General features: G+C 41.4%; 1 protein-coding gene across 8 annotated transcripts in view; it reads right to left on the minus strand.

Moving 5' to 3' along the window:
* BMPER (BMP binding endothelial regulator) overlaps nt 1-18,108 on the minus strand; it is a 148,284-nt gene that overhangs the window by 38,042 nt on the left and 92,134 nt on the right. For 7 of the 8 annotated variants that reach the window (XM_065665810.1, XM_065665809.1, XM_065665812.1 and 4 more), the window contains 2 exons: nt 12,724-13,053; nt 5,713-6,049 (listed from right to left, as the gene is read on the minus strand). In XM_065665810.1, the coding sequence (XP_065521882.1) occupies nt 5,713-6,049; nt 12,724-13,053 (667 nt within the window). The remainder of the gene's footprint in view (nt 1-5,712; nt 6,050-12,723; nt 13,054-18,108) is intronic. The other variant, XM_065665813.1, reaches the window with a different exon arrangement.

Below are 18,108 nucleotides of genomic sequence, written 5' to 3' on the forward strand. Positions count from 1 at the left end.
GGACCTTAAGATCATCTAAGTCACAATGCCTCTTACCTGTCAGTCGGTGAGTTCATCATGGCAATACACAAGACAGCACAGGCTGATATTTAGAAGTGGTTTGGGGAACAATGTCAATTCATATAGAGGCATAAAGTAAAGGCAGCAGGTGGGAGAATGTGTTCCAAGCACCAGTGCTCTTGTAAAGGTTGGGAACACTGGCTCTCTCTGTGCATTTAGGCTTAGTCTTGTGTGCATTTCTCCAATGCAGATCTGCAAAGGATCGCCTTGTATAAGTAGAATGATAGAAAGCAGTGAAATTCTGTACAGAAAGTCTGAATTATTAAGCCTTTAATGCAAGCAACTAAAGCTCCAGTGGTAACTTCAGATGGTTGGAAGACTCAGAGATGTTGAACAGAGTAGACTGGAAAGTGGTACTTCCAGCTCATAGGAAACTCGAGTCCTGGTACAGATTTGCTTAAAAAAATACAACTATTATTTCAAATATGTCTAAATTCCATTCTAACCAGAAGCTCTGTGGGTCGTACAGCTGCTCAGTGACAATTTGCCCAAGAAGCTCAGTAAATTGTTTCATCCTGAGCTCCTCTTTGTTGTGGTTACACTGCTGCTAGTACTCAGACTCAGGGCCAGCTTTGGGCAGGCAGTCAGACATGTGCAAGAACATCCCTACCTTAGCACAAGGGCGAGTGGGAGCAAAAGCCCCTGCTCTGTGCCAGGGCAGCAAGGGGACAAGCAAAGGTCCATGCCATCAGTCCTGTCCTCAAGCCATCACCACCGGCTTGTTTGAAAGGGATGGACAGGCTGCTCTGACCCGGGGAGAGTGGAAAGCCAGTGGTGCAGGAGCTGGGACAGAAATGACCCTGGTGAGCACTCAGAGGTACAGCCACCCTTGGTCACCCCACAGATGAGCCCTGGAGCAGCACAGCCCACTGCTGTGCCCACAGACACAGACAGAACCAGAAACCCTTATTTCTTTTATTGTGTATTTTGCAATATGCACCCTTGGCAGCAAACAGAGTGCTCCAGAGATCCCAGTTCCACCCACCCCTTTAACACTTGAAGCCAACTTTTTTGAAGTCCTTCAGCCTACATTTCTTTTGCACCATCCTGCTGAGCGAACACAGGACTATAACCACATGAATTTACAGCTGTAGGACATCATTGTTAACAGGGAAAAAAACCTTTAAACCTTCTGCTTCAAAGCCACAAACCCTTGGTCCCCATCTTTTAAATAGTGCTTGCATTAACTTAGCAATGCTACTTTTCACATGCTCTCTGCAGTCATTCATGGCATATCTGTCAAACTTCATGACAGGGAGCTGATGGACTCAAACAACATTGCAATTTATACTCCAACTTTGATCAATAACATTTTCACTGGTTACACAGAATTCTTTAGAAAACCTGCAAAAATGAAGCCGTTAACGGCATACAGCTACCTGGTTAACGGACAGAAACTCAGTAACTGACTAACCAGGAGCTGAGATGGAGTAATGTCAGCAGAGTCACAAAGAACATTAAAGACAAAATTGCAATAAAGTCGATTTGCAATTCCTGAATGTATTTGATTCGCAGATTCAAACAATGAGGCTATTACTATGTTAATTACTGCTTGCTATAAAATTCCAAATATGACTAAATTCAAGCGTTTGAGAGAAAACATACCTCTTAAGACAATTAAAAAAGAGTGACTTAAGTATGTATGTTGCAATAGGTATGTATGTAACTTAAGTGTATGCTATTGCTGTTAAAACGTAACAATAATAGCAGCATTAACAAAAATATAATAATAGGAAGAGTAATAATAAAAAGTCTTGTTTCAAGACTTAGGAGCACAGATTTTCCAATCTCAAATACGGAAGTCTGCTGCATGGCAAAAGTAAGACATTGAATATTTTTCCAGAGCTATGGCAGCAGTGAGAGTCAAACTTAAGTTAGACTTGAGCAATGTCTAACTACTCATTTATAAACTCAGCTACTGTGTAAGTGTATTAGAGGTGGGTGATACACTGATACCATGTTGATGTCACGTGTCAAAGCTGCTGGTGATACCAAACCATTAAAAACCAAAAAAGCCTACCAGAAAGCCACAAATGCTAATGAAGGCAGACTCTAAAAGTGTTAGTCAGTCTTGTGCTTTCCTTTATGGTGTCTCCTTCAGCCCAACTTCAGCACTGCTGTCAGCCCCTGCACCCCTCTTTGGGGCTGCCTGTTGCCTTCCAAGGAGGCTCCTGAGAGGCACTGGGCATGGATGGGGGCACACTAGAGACCTGTCGCCCATACCACATTGCTCCCTGACCTCACTGGTGCTCTAGTCTCCTCCAGGCTCCTGCCTCAAAGGTACACAATGAGATCAGCCATGAGGTACAGCTTGGTGAGCACAGAAAGTTGTCTTCTCCTTCCTCAGGTCCTCTAAGATCCCCAAATCCTCATCCAAGAGCTTAAACAGTACCATAATAGTTCTTAATAATGTGATAGAGCTTTTTCTGGTAACAGCAGCATGAGAGATTCACGTTACCAAGTATTTTTAGTATTGCTTATACTCAACAGCAGCTTCAGGAGTCTGAGTTCAAGCTTTATAGCATAAGTTGTCAGAGTATCCCCTCTAAAAGCCTGCCACTGAGTAACCTGGGTAACTTTCTTTGGCAAGGATGCTTAGCCATATTAAAATCTCTAAGTGGCAATGGCGATGAGTGTCACTGTTAGCCTCTTCTTCACCCAAATTTTACTGAAATATCCCGGAAATTCAAAACTGTTTCCCTGCTTAATGAACTTCCCTCCATAAATTTGAACCCTAAGGGTTATTTTTAGAGTGTTTTTCATGAATATTGAACAACTAGCAATGCATTAAAGACAAACCAAAAATACCAACTCAAAAGTAAACAAACCAAACCACAATTAAAAGCCCATAAAAAGTGCCTAGTTACAAAACAAAGAATTAAAAGAGTGGTATAAAAGGAGATGCTAAAATTGTTAGTTTGCAATCAGGACTATTCCAAAACACTTTCTCAGTGCTTTCTTCTACCATGTGCTTTGCAGAGAAACACGTCACCAAAGTCGCAACGTCAAAAAGAAGAGTTAAGGACAAGGTGCACAATCATTTATCCTAAAGCGTCACAGTTCTATCAAGGTCAAGCTCATGAGTTAACTGTTTTTAACCTCACAACCATGCAGCTAGATCTTTACTCTTTTAAAACATTAACCATATCCTTTTCACCTAACAATCATGACAATCTTGCTGTATATGTTTTTTGGATGGCTAACGAAAAGAGAAACTGCAGCTGTAAAAAGGAGATAAAATGAATCTGAGACCTCTTCACAAAAATCTCCGCAGTAACACAGAGTCAGACAAATGTTTGCAATGCATTGGTCACTGCCTTTTTTTCACTGGTATTTGGAGAAAACACACCCTGATTCATAAAGTTCCTGCTGAGTTTATTTCTATTTCTGAGAATTCTTATTAACAGCAGGTCACTACCAGAGCAGCATAACGAAAATGAGGAAATGTTGACAATATAGGCAAGAATGACCAAGAAAGGTTAACTCTTGAGAATGCAGCATTTCAAATGGAAATACTATTTCCATTTGAAGCTATTCATTCAAAGAGGAGATGGATAATAAACCAAAAGAACCTGACCCTACCATTCTGCCTCATCACTTCTCTCACTGCTAGAAGCTTGTCCATAGTTAGTAAAGCAGAATTGGAAAACTATTTAGTTACATCCAGCCTGAAATTAGAAAACATTGACTAAAGATACTTTTTTGAAAGACCCGAGTGAAAAGCTGTAAATGTCAGTTTAAATTTCTTTTTATGGACATTTAAATTTTCTGCAAAACTACATCACCAGCAATGAGTTCTTTGAAAATAATGCACAAAAAATGCAAATCTCTTAAGCACACTTATTTATACTAATATACACAAATGCACGTGTGTTTATATATGCAAAGATTTATGTTAGAAAGGTTCCCAGAACTTTCTTTGAAGGCTTGTCCCATAATCATGACCCCCTTTTGGGAATTTCCTAGTATGAGAAATGGCCATGGTCACTGGATAAATTGTTTGCTCCAACTTTGTCAGTTTCTAACAAGAAGTACCATTCTACTAAATACCATTATTTAATTTTAATTTATATTTTATCTTTGATTTCTGTATTGGAATCTAGTCTAACAGCTAGCAACATCTACATGGAAGCAAGCTAACAGCTACTTCTGACAGAATATAATGGTCATTTCAACATAAAGTTTCCTTAGGGAAAAATAGACTTTTCTACAAAAGAATATAATCAAATTAAATATTTGCTTGATTTCATTGTCTTCCCAGGACAAATAGAATACATCATTCTTAAGGAACAGAAATGCTGCATGCAAGCATGTAAAGATTTTTTTTTTTTGGCTGCTGTAGCCAAAATATAAATCATTTTCCACTGTGGTGTCAGGAAGTGTATTGCACTAAATTAATCACTAGCTACTTTTAAAAAGGGACAAAAAATCCACTGCAAAATGAAACAAATCTCTCTGTGTCTGTTTTCCATTTGCATTGTCATCACTTACCTTTAGAGGACGATGGAAGTGAGATGGGAATGTTGCTGAAATGTATTCAACAGACCTTCTGTGTGTGTGTTAGCATCTCTAGTGCTCTCTGCTGTGCCTCCAGCCATTGGAAAAGATAAAGTATTATAACCTGCACACAATATAATCTTCACTATTTGCCAGGCTGCTAACACAGGGATACACTCTAGTAAACTAAATGCAGAAGCACATAGACTACAAGCCAAGCTGTGTGTCTTCTAGCATTTCCTAGTCCCAGACATATTCTGCTGGGCTAGATAAAAGTCTTTCTGTCTCATTATAAAAGAAGAGGAAAGGCAATTCATAAGGGAAATGGAGTCATTTTAGAAAGCTTTTCCTAATAAGCCCAACAGTTCAACAGATGTGCACAAGTGGGGAAAGCTGGGAGAGCAGAGATCAGGCAGCTCCATCTGCCACCATACAAATGTGACTTGGCTTTACTTTTATCTTTTTATGTCAGGCAATCAGAAGAAAAGCCAATTTTATTCACTACGTGAGGGGCAAATAAACTCATTCCAATTAAAGAACAGAAACGATGTCTCTGTGGTTTAGATTGGAAGCATTTAAAAAATAAAAAACTTGAATAATTCACTCAGACAAGGCTTCTAGATCCTCGTCTGTCTTCCTTTGCTCCCAGGGCAGGATGGGCATGCACTGAACTTTCAGTTAACTCTCTCCTTGCAAATTCCCAACTCACAAACTACACCATCCAAGAGGCACTAGTAATATTTCATATCCCTCCTTTAATGAAGTCATTTCAAAAGTGCTTCTGGGAAGACACACTTCTCTGGACCACAAGCAATAGCAATTAACATCAGCCTCAACTTCACAGCTGACTTTGAAATGACTTGAAGTCTCTTCCTCTTCTCTCCTCACTCTCCAAAAGTACTTTTTCTCTAGCTGATCACAAGCCTGCCTGCCCTTCTCAGTACTGACTGCTCAGGTCTTTATTAGCTGAGGGTCATCTTCTCCTGATTCCTGACTCAGAAAAGCTCATCATAATGTAACTCTAGGCCTGTATATTAATTCACAGCAAAAGCAGTTCAAATCATGTGCTCAAATGCTACCGAAAGGGGGCCAGCTGTGTGGTTTTGCTCCTCGCACAGTAACTTACCATCTCCTTTCACAGCAAGCCACACTTACCGGTAAAATGTGGTATAATCCACCGTTGAATGACAGCTTTGGAACTCCCATGCTTTGAGTTTCTGGCATTCCCGATGGGCTCGGAGTTTCACCCTGACCGTCCCATGACAGAGCTCGGGCAGAGGTTTTCTCTGTGGGCGGCTGCAGAACTCATTGGATTCCACACGCCAGGACTCAGCAAAATCATCCACATCGAACTTAAAGTTCCCGTCCCCCCCGATCAGGTCATCTCGCTTATGCCCATTGTAGTTGCCACACAGACCACAGAGTTTGCCCTTCAGATGAGGCGCAGCCATGACTTCCACAAAGCTGTCTCCATCCCATGAGATTTCCAAGCCTGATAAAGAGATGAGACAAAAAAACATACACACACACACACACGCACACACACACACAAAAAAAGAAAATAAGAAGAAATTGAGGATAACAAACAATGCCTTGTGTTTGTGAAACAGTGTTCATGGGAACCTAAACAATGCCATTGGCTTCATTCTGATAATGCTGTTAGGTTTCTACATACCTCCCAGTAAGTGCCTCTGGCAACTGTAGTGTTTCTTAAATCACATTCAATTACACTACTCTCATGCCTGCCTCTGTTTATTTTTGTTCCTTCTTGCTAATGAGTGGGGTTATCCTAAAAAAAAGTGGAGCCAAGGCAGAACTCCTCTCAACATGGAAAGAGGGCTCTTGCAAAATTCTGCAAATGGAATTTGCTAGGACAAATTTCTACCGGATTTCGCAGGAGGCCCAGAATTTCAGCCGTTGTAACCCACTGCAGAGGACACGGACATACAAAGGTGCCCATGTCCCATGAGACTCCACCAGTGACCAGCTTATGGAAAACACCCTTTTCTTGCCTGCAAAGCTGACACTGATTGCTCATTTGAGTGAATATAGAATCACAGAATCATAGAATGATTAGGGCTGGAATATAACTGTTCCAATATAAGCACCTTATTGTGTGTGGGTGAAGAGAGTTAAAAAGTGGACCACAGCGATATGTCAGAGGATAAAACTGTAGTAAGAAGGCATTCTGAACTCAATTCAAACTGTTTATTCAAAAGGTGCTAATTACCAACCTTTTGAAGCTGTCTTCCTCAGTCAGCAACACTAAGGAATGATGTTAAATATCTAACCTTCACCTCATGGGTGAGATGTAAATGCTCTGCTACAGTCTGTTTTACAGTAGGCTTTTGCACTTCTAGTACCTCAAAAATTGGTTTCTGCAGGTGAAACACATTTTATCTGTCTGTACCCACCTAAAAGCTAGGTATCTAGCTCAAGTCAGCTGTCTGAGCACTCTGATGGAGAGAAACAGGCAGCTCAGGGTCAAAATGTGGGTGTCTAATATAGAGGGAATAAAAAAAACTTCTGAATGCCCCTCTGTTTCCAGTGATAATTTAGAGAGCCCAGACATCAGGTGGAACCTAAACTTCTAGTATTTACCTGGGTGACTCTCAATTCAATGAATTCCATCCTTTGAGGAGTAAATACGTATCTGTCGTGGTTTAAACCCAACCACAAACCTCGTTCACTCACTCCCCCCACTTCTTGCCCTCCCCCTGCTCCTGGAGGGACGGAGAGGAGAATCGAAAAGAATGCAAATCCCACGGGCTGAGATAAGAACAGTTTAGTAACTAAGGTATAACACAAATCACTACTGCTACCACCAGTAATAATGATGCTAAAGGAAATAACGAGGAAAGAATACAACACCTCAATACCAGCCGATCAATAACTCGCCCCACTCCCCCCAGCCAAGCACCGACCGATACCTTCTCCAACCCTGCAGTCTCAACCCTTCCGGGTCACCCCAAGTTACATCCTGGGCATGACGTGCTGTGGTATGGAATACCTCTTTGGCTAGTTTGGGTCAGGTGTCCTGTCTGTGCTTCCTCCCAGCCTCCCCTCCTCCCTGGCAGAGCATGAGGCTCACAAAGTCCTTGGCCAGACCAAACATTCGAGCAGCAACTGAAAACATCGGCGTTATCACCACTGTTCCAAGGCCAAAAGATCAAAACACAGCACTGTACTAGCTCCTAAGAAGGAGAAAAATGACTGCTGCTGCTCAACCCAGGACAGTATCTCATAAGGGAAAGCAATTTTAGTATCATACGGAACAAAAACACCACCAAGAATCAATGCTGCTTAACTTCTACCCAAACCAGACTTTCTTTTAATTATTTCCAATGTCTGATGAATGCTACTTCATACCTGTGCAGTTAATGCTGCACCTGAAGATAACAAATCATTTTGCTGTTAATTTATTCCCATAAAGTATCTGTGTGCAGCAATTACTTAAGGATAAACACATGAATCTGCTTCTAAAGAGGATAATACAGATTTTACCCTCTTCTCCCTCCCTGACTAAGAATACCAAACAGCATCACCCTGTGGTGCAGGACCAGAGCTTTGCTCCAGCTTTCTACATTTACTGTGTGGGCTGGCTTAGCACCACCCTTTCCTCTTGTAAATCAGTGCTTGCCACTATGTGATCCAGCCAGACCCTGTCCTGTCCTCATGTAAGTAATTATAATACCAGTGACTCAGTTCAAAGCTGGAATCCTTCCTTTAGCAACACATCCCATTGTCTCCTATGATAATTCTATCCATGCTGCTGAGTAACAGGGTTAGGCTCAAATGGCAATTATGGCTATAGAAAGGGTTCTTGGCCATTGGTTCATCTTATCTTGATGCTTGTATAGTTTACACCATGTCACCAAGGGTTTGGGGAAAAACGTACCCAGCAAGGACGTTCAGGTAATTCTGTACCACTAATCACTATAGTCTATTGCAACCTATTTTCTTATCACTATAGGTTATCAACCATAGGATAAATATGTCCTGAGCTGACTATTACTGAAAGCAGTTTCAATTTATCCAATAAACCAAGCTTTGACAGACTCGTTTAGGTTTAAAAAGACCTTTAAGATCATCAAGTCCAACTGTTAGAGCCACTGTGTCCTCTTCCAAAGGCACTTTACACCCAGCCAACTGAGAAATTGTGCAAGACTACAGTTGTTAATGAGGCCAGCACAGTGGCACGGAGGAAAGCTGCCTTTTAAGCTGCTTCATACATTATCATTGCTGGACAAATTCAAATTCCAGCTGTCTTTGCTTCTGAGAACACTGAACAAAACAAAGCACAGCTTGATTTGCAGACACCAGATTAATACTGTTGTGCTGGCTTTTATAAAAAGCTTCCATTAACTTATAAACTAAGATTTCTTCAGACTTGAGAATCATATGAACTTTCACAAAGCTTGAAGCATCAAGATCCAAATTCTTAGTTCTCTTCAGAAAATAACTCCAGTTTTTAATGCAGTGTTCCACTTCTTCCCCAAGTGAGCTCCCTCAGAAGCTGTTGACTTTAAGACCAGCTAAGGATTATATCTTAAATTTCCCTTTACAACTTCTCTTTTTTCTCAAGCCAAGACTTACTTTCAGTGAAACCCACCACCTTCATTATGAAAGGTTAACTATAAAATTATCCTGAAGATCCATGTGTACTCTGTGAGAGCTGTTAATCTACTTTGTTACATGTTGCTCTGTGAGCAATCAATATGCAGATAAGAATAAAAGAAATTCATCACTTTTCATCTCAGCATACAAAAAATACACATTTTTAGATTAGAGAATTACGGAATTTAGAGAATTACGGAATTTGATTTAAGAGATTCACAGTTGAACTATGACAAAAGGATGCCCTTGCCTCTAGCTGGGTATTGTATATTCTACTGTAATTGCTTAGATCACAAGGTAATTTCTAGCTTTGATCAACAGCCTGAAAGTTTCTGTCCATAATGAAGCTTATTTCCTTTTGCAGTAATGAGGAAGGGTATTTACTCCTACACGCATTATAATTTTGACAGACCCTTATGGCACTGTGCAGAGTGTGCCTTTTTGTTTGGTCACAAGCAGAAAGTTCGGTTGGTTTCTGTAAACCAACAAGAGCTGTGACAGGCGGGACTACGGTACGGAACAATGCCTGAAATGGTCTCGTTGGCAGAAAGAAATTGTTTGGAAGAGTTTATTCGTGCTTATAAATCCTTTCCTTCCCCCCGCCTCAAAATGGATGAGTTTCCCATTCACTTGGACAAGAATCAGTATCCAAGAGATGTGAAGCCAAAGGATGCAGCATCTGTCCCATCTGGGGATATGCAGAAAAGGGATATTCTCTGAGTTACTTTTTAAGGTTTTCCAATTTTCCCCATTCTTTGACGGATGCTTAACCAACTTGTTACTTGATTTCTTAACTTGGCACACTATGTGCTCTACTGCATTTAAAAAAAAATCCTTCTGGATTTATGCACATCACACACTGAGTTCCCCATGCTGGGAACTCCCATCAATTGTTCTGCCTGATTTTTCATGGTAAAGGCATCCTCAAGAACTGGCAGACCACTCGTCCCTAAGGATTTAGTGCCAAAGCGGTACAGAAAACCTCAGCAAAGAAGCTTCAGGAAAAAGATCAACACAGAAACAACAAAAACTGCTCCTGCACTAGAGAGACAGATAAGTAACACCAGCCCTCTGACCTCCGCTCTCTCATGTTTTTAGTACACAGATTTTACACAAGATGCACCACCATCCAATCACACCCATGACAAAGTACCTGCAAGTACAGGGTGCCAGAATAACTGCTGCATGGCATCCAGGGCTACAGCTGGTGAGGAATTCAGCAACAAAACAGGTTTTCACTAGAAAATGCCAATTCGACAGAACTGAAATGCTTCAGGGAGACATATCAGATTCAATGAACTTCCAACACAGCACAGGCAAGGCTCCAAGCTGGTTTCCTGCCAGCTCGCCTGGTGGGCTGCCTGGAAACCTGGACTCTGAGGGTACGCAACTCCAGGACAACCCTGCATGCAGATGACTCTGTAGCCAGGGACCACAAGGCTTCCTGAAACTTTGGGCTCCCCTGTTTCATCCAGGGCTCAGCTCCCAGCTCTCCAGAAGGGAAACCAAAAGCCGTGGGAATGCTGGCTGAGCTTTAAGCACCAGACCCTGCACTTCCCAGCCCAATTTTACTTTGAATTTTGCTTGTAGTGCAATGGTTTTGTTTATTTTTCATTACTTCTGCTCCCCTCATCCCTTTTTTCACCCTACCATGGGAAAGCATATCGTCTTAAAATCCGTATTTCATTCTGAAACAGAAAATTCTCCATTTTTCCCCCTCCAGCACTCATAATTTCCTGTAGAACAAAAAATTAGTCCTTAAACCAGTTCTACAGAGCATATTCCTCCTCTCTGCCGCTTGCCCTCTCCCAGCAGAATGGAGCCATGCTGTTCTACTGCTTTCCAGGCCTTACGTGCTAAGAAAAAGAGGAATTGGCCCATTGTGCTGCATTCAGCAAGAGAAACCTGATCCTGCTCTGCCAAGGGGAGGAATTATTTAGGCTATAATCTGCATTGATTACACACTGTTTGGTGTGTTGTCATATGCCATGTTTGCACTCCCTCTGCCAACACATGGACAAGGTGGTGTACAGTCATTTATTAAGCTTGCACCAGAGACAAATGGAATAGCAGCAGGATTAGCTGTCATTCATCTTCAGTGGAAAACCTTGCTTTGGCCTGTGGTTGGCTAATGAATTCCACATAGCCAGAATTCATAGCGTTCAGCTGGCTGCAAAGAGAAACCCTCAAGATGCTTTTAATTAGAAGTTGTGAATAATGGTCAACTTGTGTGCATTTTACAGACAGCCACAAAAATCTGCATTGCCACTTTGAGGAATGAGCCCAGAGCTGGGATCCACATTATGCAGACTTACATTTCCAGGGGCTATATAAACAGGTGTCTAAATTCTCAGCTCAACAGTGGGTGCTTAGTGTCCCCCCTTGCAAAAAAAGTGATGCTAGATAATGAGTATGACTATGCGTCACGCCTGTGACCATATCACTCCATAAGAAAGATTGGTTTCACTGCTTTCACATGGCATTTAATTGAATTAACAGTAAATGGTATTCTCACTGAAACAGTACTTCACTGTGTGCGTGAAATCTCCCAGGACTACAGTAGTACCTAACACATGCTAATGAGAACATTTTAAACTTCCCCTTAGGATTCATCTATGCAAGGATACTATAGTTTCAGAATAGTTTTATCAAAACAAATGTAAGTCCTTTGGTTCAGCTTTTTGACAGTTAATGCATTTTCTAGGACTCAAAAGACCTGAGTGTCTGCATCTCCCTTCCGTGTTTCCATAAATAAAGCACCAGATTCTCTGAAGCTTCTGATTTCCTTTTGCTTCTGGTGCTTTGGACTCTATTCCTTGCAGACAAACTCTTACTTGAGCACAGAGCAAGCCCAACACGATGGCACTGAACAGCAAATAAAGCTATGGTTTTCCAACAGGGCCTCCATTTTGCTGGGTAGCCACAGTGAAATATTCTCATAATTTGACAACTTAAACTCATTCTAGCCATTAGAAACTATGATTTTATATAATTGCTGTCTTAGACTGTAAGCTACGTTGCTACAACTGGATAAAACCATGAACGGTATGTTTAAGAACTGATCTCCTCTCTGCTCTCACCTTTAAGTATCAGTCGATGACCCTGTGTATTGAGTTTGCATGGCAAGGTTTTGGTAGCAGAGGGGGCTATAAGGATGGCTTCTGTGAGAAGCTGCTAGAAGCTTCCTCTATGTATGATAGAGTCTATGCCAGCCAGCTCCAAGACAGACCCACCTCTGGCCAAAGCTGAGCCCATCAGCGATGGTGGTAGCATCTCCGGGATAACATATCCTATACCTACTCATTGCAGGGGGGTTGAACTAGATGACCTTTGAAGGTCCCATCCAACCTAAACACTGTAAGAAGGTGAACGATCTCTTCCTGTCCTTATCTTGACCCACAAGACTTTTGTGGTATTTTCTCTCCCATGTCCATTTGAGAAGGGGGAGTGATAGAGTGGCTTTGGTATCATGCTTTTTTTACTGACTGCTGTTCACGTTGCACTTGAGAAGTTCTTCAGGGAAAACACACACACACACACTTGCCCTACCTGCTTTGGTTGTCACTTTCAACAAATAACCATCCAGATCGATCTGAAATTGTGGTGTCTCGCAAGGTAGGGAGATGCGGGTCCCATTCCACTTCACTGTGAGGTGCTGCTGGAGGCTGATAGTGCTTCTGCCCAACACAAGGTCCACTGACTTTGTCCAGGAGAAAGAACGGGTCCGACGGGCATCGTTTTTTACCAGCACCTGAAAGGGCGAGGCAGAGGAGGAGCAGTCTTTCGTCAAAACGTACTGACATGTTCCCTGAAAGTTAAATGTCCGTCCATCAAAAGTGTTGTAGTGAGGGTCTCCAAATACAGTGCAAACGCCAGGCTCTGCAGGTGAGTGAGAAACAAAAGCGCCGTATCAGGATCAATCCAAGTCTGAGAAAAGCAGTTGATAAGAACTTAGAGGACGCTGCTCTCACCTAATCTATCTGTCCTACAGGGCACATTGGGCTGATGCCCACTAGGAATATATATGTTTGAAAAAGGGAGGCTTCATGGCTTTAGTAGACGTCTTTCCCAAAGTGAGTGGGAACCAAAGGCCAATTGATTCTTGGGGCAGCATAGGAAGGCTAACCTGCAGCTAGGAGCCAAAGACACATCTTCCAACCTATACATTTGTCCCTTGAACATCATGTATCACCTAAACAGTTTACGTTATTACAAAGTCTGTGAAATATTTTACTTTATTTCATTTCTGGAAAATACAAGCCACACTCATGATACCAAACCAGGCACAGCCCTAGTTTGCAGAGACCATAGGTCTCTGGAGATGTGTGATGGGAGCCTTCCCACCTAACCTTCAGTTTTCCAGACATGAAATGTCTAGTCTAAGTGATTCCCTCTCAATGAAAGAGGAAAAGACATGCCTAAAAAGTCTTTCATCTCACCAGCTTTATACATCTCTTTTAACACATGGGGAGTTATTCTCTGGAGGAGCCTTTCTCTTTGCAGCCAGCTCTGGAAGCACAAACAAGTATCCGAGACTACAGTCATTCCTCTCAGACAGTTAAATTCCCCTGGGATGAGCTCCCACCCTTAAGCCGTATTGTGGGAGCAAAGCCCAATCCACTAATAGAAGCAGAATTCAAAACATCACATGTGTATTTTTGAGGCTAATTCTTTATGTCCCAGTAAGGCAGAGATGATCCCATGAAATTAAAAGCCATCAGACCACTTCACCAGGACCTGGTACTGTCCATATTTTATATAGGCACACTGATAAAAAATGTACATTTGTAAACTGTATTGTTCATTTATGTATTTTCTCCACATTATCTGTAGAAACAGCAACTTTATTCTGCTATCATAGGTGTTGTTTATACACAACTGACTTGTAGTAGTTATTGTCACCATGCTACCAACGAAAAGTCTGTATTATGTGACTAACATGATGCAATGCCTATTTAGGGGCTGGCATGTCTACCAATCATTTGCATCATGCAAAGTAGGAGATTTCGTATTGATGTTTGCATCCATACACTGGTCGGAGAAGCCACAGCTTAAAAGCAGAACATTTCCACGCTCATGTCAACGATGCTGAGTTACCCTACAGTTACCCAACAATTGACTGAACTGCCTCACAATCAAAGAGAGCAGCAAATTTATTTGCATTGCAGCCTTCTGGCATAACAATAGGTCCTAACCACATCTCCTTGCTGCTGTTCCTGGAAGAAGGAGTCTCAAAAGGCAGAGAAATGCACACTGCTATTGCCAGCTGGATACCCATGGTCTGAGGCTGCTTTTGAAAGATGATGCCTGCTTTAGGGGGATGACTTTGTGCAGTAACAAAACTGGACTCAATAATGTGAATAACATCTAACAAAAAAAAAAAATTTTGTTCACTGAAAAAAAAATAAAGATCCCATTAATAGCAGATTCAAACCTACAGAAAAGGAGACACAGATGATATGGAAAAGAGGCAGGGAATTCCTTCAGTGGAGTGCAATGCAGCTGTGACTATGCAATACACATTCCTCATTGTGGCTTTTCAGCCTAGGCAGAATGCTATGCTGAAGAAGCTATGATGCTTCAGGCACATTTTTCTAGTTCTAGTTAAAGAGCATCCAAGGATACCTACATGGAGACACAGAAAATGGGGCTGAAGGGGACCCCTGGAGAAATTACCTTTCCCTTCTCCAGCAGCAATGCAGAATCACCTGTACCTATTTATTCCTGGCACACGTTTATCCAACCTGCTCTTAAATAGCAGTAGTAACAGCAACTCGGCAGCCTCCTCCAGAAACCAGTTGCAGTGCTTGGCTGCCCTGACGGCAAGTTAGGTCTTCCTAAAGTCTCACCTCAGTGTCCCTCACTGCCATCACTGTCCCTCAGTACCATCACAGAGCTGATGCCTGGGAAATTCGCACTTCACCCCTAACTTACCACATGCACGCTTCTTTAGCTAAGCCAGTAACTATTCTCAGCATCGTTATTATGCTTCTCCGCTATGCCTGCAAACTAGGGACTAAAAGTTTCAATTTCTCAAGGACATAATGTTGACAGCTCCATTAGAAGTCAAAATGAACCACATCTCACCAAGACCTCTGGAAATCAGTCCCAATGAACTTTAAGCAGAGCCTGAAAACCAAGGCACTTAGATACAAGTGTGCTTTTAAACCATGAGTAAATGAGTCTCATTTTCCTCATTGATACCAATGAGAATATCAAGAACTGTTTCCCAAAGTCCATAAAACTATGGGAAAAGAATCCATAGATTTTATATGGAGAACATCTGACTTCACAATTACTAAATCATACTCATATGTTTCTGATTTCCTTATATCAAATAATTATCTGTACAATGAATATGAAGATACATTTTATTACCTGCTCAGATTTTATTTCATTTTTTCAGGCTTTAGTTTTTCTTTAGACATGACAACTTATCAGCAAAAAAACCCAGCCCCAAGATCACTGAAGATTTCAGAGCAGAGAACTAGTTTTTGTCTGCATTTCTACAGGCCAAGAACATGTTACACACGTTATTAACTAACTTATCAGGAGGGGGAGGCTGCTTCTTCACCTAAGCAAGGGGCTAAAAGGCGAGACATGAGAGGAGCAAACATAATTTAGAGATGTGCAAGTAAAACTGATAGTACCAATGGGATCCAAAGGAAATATTTGTTTTTAATTTCTAATGTGTTATGCAGAGTAATGTTGGTTTATGTTATGTTACATCGTGTCACATCATATGTCAACTTGATGCACTGCAGTTAAAATAAAAAAGAATGTATTTTGGACCAGAGAGCTGAATGTCTGATCCAAATTTCGCTGTTTTCTTTAATAACCAAGGAAATGGAGGAGGGAAAATCTACCTAAAACCAGCCTGAATAATTGATTCTCTGATATCACTGTGTAAAACATTCTTGAAAGGTTTGCTAAAATTGTGACTTTAAAATGAAAACAAAAAATCCACACTCTGCAAGAGTGTGTGTGATAACTCAGGCACTGCCAGGAAGAAGAACTGGTTGGCCTAGAAATAAACCTTAAATACAGGGTGTAACAAGACAAGCAACATGAAAGGAGTTCCTGCCATTTTTAGGCTTTGGATTGATGTTTATTTCCTTTTGGGAGAGTTTCAATCACATCATGTTTTATGGTTTGCTTTATTATTTTTTCTTTCTTTTTTTTTCCCTTCTGAAACAAACCAGTCTTTCTGCTTGGCTGGTTCTGGAATCTATTGTAAGCACCCATTCTCTAGTCAGGAGCATGTGTGACTTGCTCCTCTGTTGGGACATAATGGATGGAGAGTGCTTCATCACCAAAGGTACGTTCCCCAAAGCTGGAGTATGAATTTTAGTAGCTTGTGCTAACAAGGCACAGGGTCATGAGTGAAGATCCTTCCCTTTTTTCCCTACAGGAAACTGTTCCCAGCTTTTTGTGGATACTCCTTGTATCTATCATCTGTCTAGGGCAGAGTTAGAAAAGGGCAATTACATATGATACTTCCCCTTAAGACTCTGCAGCCTCTACCTATGTTTAGCTTAGTGACTTCCTGAGCTAGACACAGCTTCTCTTTATTTAGTAACCTTTGATAGACTTCTTTTCTGTGAACTTATTCAGTCTCCCCTTGAACCCAAAACTGTTTTTAGGAGCCACAACATCCTTGGGCAAAATGCATGAAGAATCATTGCCTCTTTCTTGTTTTGAACCTGGCATTGATGCTCTTTTATGACTTCATTTGCTCATCTACACATGCACATGAAGGCAAATACACCCCTTCCCACTCTGCCCCTGAATAACAGATTTTTCAAAGGAGGGCCTCAGATCTATGTTCAGAATGCTGTGATTTTCAAAGCACCTTATGCACTCAGCTCCGATTAAACATTATTGGGAGCTGGCTACAAACACCTCTGAACCTCTTTTGGAAATCCTACATTTAGGCTCCCAAATTACTATTCCAAACTCCTGGCTTTCATAAACACTTCTGGGAGCTCAGCAGTTTTCACATTTGTTTTTTAAGCAACTAAATATGGACTTCACGCTTTTACATTTGACAATCGTAAACTACATCTGTGATTCATGCAGTTTGCTCAGCTCCCGCCCTAAGGCTTTGCAGCTTACTTACAAACTAATAATAATAGTATTTAGGTGCTAAACTGAATACTGTAGAACTACTGGCACGCTTTCCTTGCATTACAAATCATGCACCCAATTCAAATGAAATAGTAACTTTCATTAGAAAAGGTAACAGGGAAGGTAACTGTGGGCAAAGGAGACCGGTTTGGAAAGCACATTTATCTGTACAAAAAAAAAGGAAAAAAGGAAGCTGAAAAAAAACCAACAGCAAGGAAAAGAACATTTTAGCATTTCCCAAAAAACTTTATGAAATCATGACCTGTTTTGGCCAACACGGAGGGATAAAAGCCTAAACAACTAATTTCTAATAAGTAGGATGCTCAGTAAAGGTAAGAACCACTTATTGAAAGAATTGACTGCCAAAATGTACCTCTCTGTCTTCCACCCAATCCCCCCTCCCCCCCCCCCCCCCCCCCCCCGCGATGGTATTTAGCCTTTCTAGAAAGAGGAGATATATATACTGCATGGTGCAGGCCAGACAGACAGTCAGCACACACATCCTGACCAGCCAGAGAGCATAAGCATATTGGCTGGGCAATTAGCACACTTGTAGCTCCAGAGCAGCCACAGGATATATTGTCTCTAGCTGGGTTTATTATTTGTTGGGATATAAAGGAAATAGGACACAAATCCATAGGAAACCAGGTTCTGTTAGCTCTGGTGCTCATGGAATGGCTTGTTTTATTTTTTTTTCAGGAGATCAGAGCAGTCAATTGAAGTCCAAGATGTCCAGATGTCTGGTCACACTCTTCTGGGCTTGTAGGTAGTTAAGAGTGGCCAAGAAAAATATGCTTTAAATTATAA

Source organism: Lathamus discolor, chromosome 2 (assembly GCF_037157495.1).
Source record: "Lathamus discolor isolate bLatDis1 chromosome 2, bLatDis1.hap1, whole genome shotgun sequence".
NCBI classification, from domain to species: Eukaryota; Metazoa; Chordata; class Aves; order Psittaciformes; family Psittacidae; genus Lathamus; species Lathamus discolor.